This window comes from Pholcus phalangioides, unplaced genomic scaffold (assembly GCF_987345545.1).
Source record: "Pholcus phalangioides strain wild (caught in Gottingen) unplaced genomic scaffold, Ppha-v1.0 ptg000003l_1, whole genome shotgun sequence".
In the NCBI taxonomy this organism is placed as follows: domain Eukaryota; kingdom Metazoa; phylum Arthropoda; class Arachnida; order Araneae; family Pholcidae; genus Pholcus; species Pholcus phalangioides.
Window position 1 is genome coordinate 48777495 of NW_028301596.1, and position 6805 is coordinate 48784299.

Sequence of the window (6805 nt, forward strand, 5' to 3'; positions counted from 1 at the left end):
CAACAAATTCCATAAATTATTTTGAAAATTGCAACGAGATCTCATTATCATAAGCGGGGGGGGGGGGGGAGGGCTTCTATACTTGAGGCCTCCCAGTCGTGCCTGGCTCTATCCATGTGTTAAGACTATGCAATCCGGGCCTGAGAAACCACGTTCTGAGAAAAAATTTATGTCGTAAAGTCCGTTTTCCGCAAGGCAAATTAAATATCAGCTCAGGACCCAATTTCCGTAAGGGCGAGTAAAAAATTTGCTCAGGGTCCCAATTTTCAGACAAATGTTAATTTTGGGGTTGCCTAAAATTTAAACAATAAAAATTCATTGACTAACCACACATTTTTAACATTCTTGCGTGGTACCCGAGGGTTTCTGCTTCCCCCGGCGACAGAGTTAGGGGGTCACTGTTGGTCTGGAAGGCCCCCACCCAGAGGCGTAGCTAGAAATTTCGTTCGGGTGGGGGGGAGGGACCAAAGTGACAGAATAATGGATTTAGCCATCTTTTTCCCTTTTTTCGGTCATTTTCTCACATTTCAGGGGTGGGGGACGCTACGCCCTTGCCCCCACCTATCAAAAATCGGGCCCCGATCGTACGGTGAATAAAAAACGGAAAGAAAGAGAGAAATGCGCTTCTCACGCACGCACATCGCTTTTTGGCTCGCTTCCAACAAGTTGGCGCGATGTCGAAGAAGGAAACCGCCAAAGTAGCCGCATCGCCAAACAGTCGCGTTTGTGTTTTTTTTTTCTCTCTCTGCCATTATTACAACACATTATTTCCACAGAGCGGTCACGTTGTTGTCGTGTTGTTACATTTGTTGAATCTCAAATCGCCGAACCATTATTGGTTGTTTGTGTGTTGAAAAATGGCTTCCCAGGCATCGATTGAATTTGCCAACAAGCTGATCGACGCGGTGCAACTGAGGAGAACCCTATGGGACTGCTCGATCCCTCAATCACAGGACAAGGAGCTCGTGAGCCTGGAATGGGACGAAGTGGCTCGAAAACTTGGCGTTGGAAGTAAGTATGTTCTGAAATCGGACGCGCGAAGGTTTACAGCGTAGTTTCCAAACTTTTCATTCCATCGCCCCCCTTCTCCAGAATTTTTTTTCTCTCTCATCGCCCCCAAACTCAAGTAAACCCATAGGATCCTATGCTAAATCCGTTGCTTCTATCGACCCCTCTGGACCATTCCATTGCCCACTTTGGGAAACACTGGTTTACAGTAACGTTTAGGGTGGATTCACATTTACAGGCACGGCAAACATTTTTTAACATGATTAAACGTTCTCATATCTATCGTATCGTGGCTGCGCTGGCAAGATATTTTGTGTTAAAGAATGGTTGCCGTCAGGATCGGATCCAGGACAATGTGACGGGAGGGGCAAATTGTGTTAGTTTTATCGTCCCGTATTTTACGGGACAGCCAAATTTTTTCATATTGCTCAGCTTTCGGGAAGTGGGGTGGTCGTTCATATTCCTACCACCGTCTGAATCCACTCCTAAGTGGAGGCAGCTACGAATGGAACCGAACCTCTTCAACTGAGAATGGAGCGATGGCAGACATCTTCAGCTATATATATATATATAGAAATGCATAAAAGCACGAGGCAAATATGTTCAGCTCCGAAAAGAGCGGAAGCAGACGTATCCAGGGTGATATGTCGGGTGAACGACTTATTTTGTGTAAGGTGCGTCGGATCATCTCGTATTTCACGGGACAGACAACATTTTCTCTCTATTTTCTGGCTATTCGGAGGTGGTGATCGCTCCCTCCGGATACGTGATTGGTTGCCGCGTCTGGGACGGCGCACATAGTGCAGTGACAAAGAGGTACAATAGAGGCTAGCGACGAAAATAATTGTTGTGTTTTGTTCTACACCGCACATACTCGAGGAGCGAGACGAAGGAGAGAAAGACGCCACTCAACGAGGTGCGCGACTTGAACAAACCTGTTTGTTTTAGGTTGATCTGTTGATTGGTTCGTGCGTTTCCTCCCTTTTTTTTTTCTTTTTTTCTTCTGCGGAGGGATCATCATCATCACATCCTTATATTTCAGAAAATCTCCGGCCATTTTCTCTTTCTCCTCCTGTGCAGAGGTGTCCGCACATTTTTTTTTACTCACTCCATTTGAGGGTCTCGTCTTAAATCAGTGGTTCTCAAGTTACAGAAAAATTGATGGCAGCACTACCCATAACAAACATTACTCAGTAACAAACTTCACAACACGTGCACGCGCATGTATCTTTTCGGCAGAGTAGTTGCAGTTCTCAAAGTGGGTGCCGCCAAAACTTTTTATAGGCGTGTCGGTGAGCTGACCTCACTAATGTGTGCCTATTCAATACCACGCAGCGGTTCTTTGTTAGATTTGTGGAGGAGCCGTGGATACATGTCAACTAGGGCAAGGGAACCGTGGAAGACAAAAGTTTGAGAACCTTGTTGTCTCAACTCATGGGAACCGACTAGGTGCTGATCCAGAGCACGAGAGGGGGGGGGGGCCTCTGAGTGAATGCATTGGAGTAACGTATTTTTACGAGAGACAGAACAATTTTTCCCACATTCTTCGGATTTGACGGAGGAGCGATCGCTTTCCCCCACTTCCCTCTCCCGGATTTGTGCCTGGGCACATATTCAGATGTAAAAGGGTCTCCCCCACAAAGCGAAACAGGCCTATAAACATACACACACATCCGTGACGGTTCGTCTCGTGTCTAGTTTGAATAAATATTTTCTTTACTATTTCCGGCTGCTGTACTTTTAGCAGTGGGGGGAAGAAGAACATTTTCTTCGGACTGGACACGGAGACGAACCGTGACGGATGTGTGTGAAGATTCTTAACGGTGCAAATATTCAATCACTACATTTCACTCATAGTTTGAAACGTAGATGGCAGCACTAAAAATCCACCCGCAACACTAGATACGGACTCATTCGGTTGTAAATTGTCCTTGGCAGTAGACCGAAGTTGGTGCGCGGTTTGAAAGAAAGATGTGGGGGGGGGGGGGGAACTGACAGGAATCCAGCCTGGGATGAATCACCATCTCCTGGGGCAGTAATGGTAACTCGTGGGAAATTTCCCATATTCGTGGGGGGAAAAATTGGTCAAAATTTGTCCAAGTGGGAAATTTTGAGAGTTCATCAAACAAAAGAATTTTTTTGAAGGATATAAGGAAATTAATGCAGTGCAATACTTTTCTACTGTAAAAGACTTGATTACGTATTTTCCCCGCTAGATGGCAGCACATTTTTTGAATACGTGGGGGAAAAATGTAGTCAAAAGGGAAATTTTGCTGGAAGAGGTCACCATCACTGTCCTAGAGATGCAAACAAAAATTTATTTTAGAAAAATTGACGGTAGATGGCAGCACTACACATAAACACTTCACTCTGAGTTGAAAAAAACTCATAGTTTAACAAATTGATTGCAGATGGCAACAGTACACATAACAGGCATTACACGGAAATAAAACTTCATGGAAGGTTCACAATACGTGCACACACATTCCGGCATGTACCAATTCGTTAGAAATTCCGTGGAGTGTGTGTATGAGTTGCGTGTACGGTTACGTATTAGTAGTAATTTTTATGCGATTGTGCATCTCTCTCTCCCTAGGAGAAGAAGCGAAAAAGAAATGGTACTTGCTCCGCAACTATTACCGGAACGAGCTCAAGAGAACCAAATCGAAGAAAACAATCAAAACCAAATTGAAGTCATCGTGGGACAAATTCGAGAGGTTGAGTTTTTTGGAGAAGAGCACACTGTTGGCCATCGAGCACCAGCAGCAGCGGAAGCAAACCGTGAGAAGCGACGACGGAGATTCTTCCACCACCGTCGGAATCCCATCCACTTCGTCGACCCCTCAGCATTCCGGACGAATCGTGGTTGAGGCAGATCCCGATGAAGGCTGTCGCACCGGTGGTAACACGCCGGATGCTCAGCCGCCTCGGGCTGTTGTCACCACTGAAACAGTTGACGCGGCGAGCACAGAGAAGTCTCTACCTGAGAAGAGCATCTCTGATAAGCCGAGTGATGGAAACCCACCAACGTCATCTTCACGGAAACGTTCATTCCAGAAGTACGTCTCATCAACCAAACTCATACAAAGCAAACTCGTAAAGAAAACTCGTGGTGTCGATACTGACCCAAAGAGCAACGACCAAACTCCTACCCGTAGCAGTACGCTCAGGCCTAAACGCAGTCTGAGTCTGTCGGCCCGTCAGGTGGCAGACGCACAACCTCAGAAACGAACCCAAACTCAATTGAAGAATGACTCACTAGCAACAGACACTTCATCCTACAAACTACAGTCCGATGACGCCTATCCCACCAGTGGCGATAAACCGTGCAGTCAGCCTCCTCAAGCTGCTGTCGCCATGGAAACGGTTAAAGCGGAGAGCACAGACAAGTCTCGACCAGAAAAAAGCATCTCTCATCAGCCGAGTTACGACAGCCCAAAAACGTCATCTCCACGGAGACGTCTATCCCTGAAGGACGTTGTGTCCATTATTAGGAAGTGTCCATCAAACAAACTCAACTATACTGGCCTAAAGAGGAACGACAAAAGCCGTAGCAGCACGCTGAGGGGTAAACGCACTTGGAATCTGTCACCTCGTGCACAAACTCAGAAACGAAGCCACATTCAACCGAAGAATGACCCAGCGGCAGCAGCATCCAACGAACAACAGTCCTTCAACCCAGTCATTATCAAGGTGGAGCCTCTCGATACCAATGACGAGGTCACTGAAGATACGTCAGAAAGTCCTTCCAAGATTGTCTCGACTGGTTGGAAAACCACGGAACCAGACCTATCTAACGAGCACCACCACCAGCCGGGTGCAAATGATGCCATCGAAAATCCTGCTCCATCGACGTCGTCAGGGGGCGAGTCTTCGCCCAATCGACCATATCGTAGATTCCTCCGTTGTGGTGGCAAAAACGCCACACCTCAACCGAACGATACTGGGAAAGACCCCGAGGTCACCAAGACGGACCTGAAGAGACGTAAAGTCGCTGCTCTGGAGAAGATCGTCCAGGACAACGAGAACGATGACCTGCAGTTCTTCAGGTCGCTGTTACCCGACCTGAAGAACGTTCCGCGCCGCAAGAAGGCGTACATTAGGTTCCGTATCCAGCAGGTCATTTACAATGAACTGTACAGCGACTACCCTAGCCAAGTGTGAGGGAGACGACGAGATCGTGGATTATTCCACGCCATAATTCACTGTGTGTGCCTTTCATTCGTCTAAATTGTGATGGACATTTCCAATACTCACACGGGACATTATTTTTTTGTACACCTTCATAATAATGTAATTGTGGACATATCTTAGTCTTATTAAATGCTTCTTGTCAAACTGTTGTGTGCATTTTTCTTTCTCCTTTGAATACTTTAATTGGGCGGTGTTCATTGTGGTTCTTCAACATCAGGTTTCAGTTAGATGCGTTTGGGGCCTGCTCTGCGTTTCCACGCGGAAGGGGGGCATTACCGAAAACCAGATTTTTCACGACTTCCTCCGTAATTAATTTAAGGTTGAAAAAGAAATATGATCACCGTGCTGGAATCCTACCTGGGGTGGGATCAGTGCGCACTGAGAAATGAAGCCATTTAGAGGTCACAGATAATAATGGATGTTTTGTAAAATACAGGATTTATGGTCATCGTATGACATACTGTTACTGAGTCGCCTGCCGTCCTCACACCCTCAGCTATAGAACTCTGACAGTATTCACGCAATAAATTTCAAGGAAAATCAAATTTTTTTTTTCCACACATACAAATACGAGAGGGGGGGGGGGCTCTGTCTGTTTCCGCTTAGGAACCCTGCTTCAGGATGTAGGTGTCCACGGGATCATGATAACGTATTAATAAATATAACAAAGAAAAAAACAATTTTTTCTCCTGTTTTACAGTAGGATCTCGATTATCCAAGCTAAAGACGGGTTTTCCTAGGAATAGGTGTTTTGCGCCGTGTGAACCGAACTGTATAATTTCGCGTCGGCAGCAACGTATTACATAATCATGCTATGCGTTTGTGTTTTTCTAGCAGGGCGCATCAGATGAGGGCGGCTATATAGTATATGGCCCTAGCAACATTCAAACTGTTCACAACTCAGGCCTATCGCCATGGGCAATTTACTGCCGATTGAGTTGTGCCGGAAGTATGAGTGTGTGTGGCGTTGGCCCAGCTACTCTGTCGTCTGCATGCTCCGGTTTCAAGACAGGAAAGAAAACACAAGAAAAATGCAGAGGAACTGCGGCGCATTTGACTCCTCCAGAACCAGTCGGCCAATCACGCCTTGCGCTGTCGTGAGGCGTATTGTGCTATGTAGGAAAACAGTCATACTAATTTTCTTATTGGTGGAGTGGACTGCGTGCCGCGCTGGGCGATTCACGTTGAATACAGCACAGAAAACCTGCTCCTATGAAAATCCGGCTTAATGTGGACAGAGACGGATTTAACGGCACGCGTGCAAGGGCCCTGACATCTGAAGGGACAAGGGAACCCGAAAAACCCCAACTTCATACTTTTTTTTCTAATTTAAGGGGCTCGATATTTCTTCTGTGCCCGGGGGCCTCAACCGACCTTAATCCGCCTCTGAATGTGAAACCGATATATATATATATACACTGAAGAGCCAGAAAAATTGGTAAACCTGCCTAATATCGTGTGTGTGTGTGTGTGTGGGGGGGGGGGGTTCTGCAGAAGTACCGCAACACGACGTGGCATGGACTCGACTAATGTCTGAAGTAGGTGCTGGAGGTAATTCACACCATGAATCCTGCAGGGCTGTCCATAAATCCGTAGGAGTAAG

General features: G+C 46.4%; 1 protein-coding gene across 1 annotated transcript; it reads left to right on the top strand.

Annotated features, from left to right (window-relative positions):
* The first annotated feature begins 753 nt into the window (after positions 1-753).
* On the top strand, positions 754-5346 carry LOC149088753 (uncharacterized). The gene is made up of 2 exons (XM_089249737.1): positions 754-1011; positions 3605-5346. The coding sequence occupies exons 1-2, from the start codon at positions 858-860 to the stop codon at positions 5170-5172; spliced, it is 1722 nt and encodes a 573-aa protein (XP_089105863.1). The 5' UTR covers positions 754-857; the 3' UTR covers positions 5173-5346.
* Positions 5347-6805: the final 1459 nt, after the last annotated feature.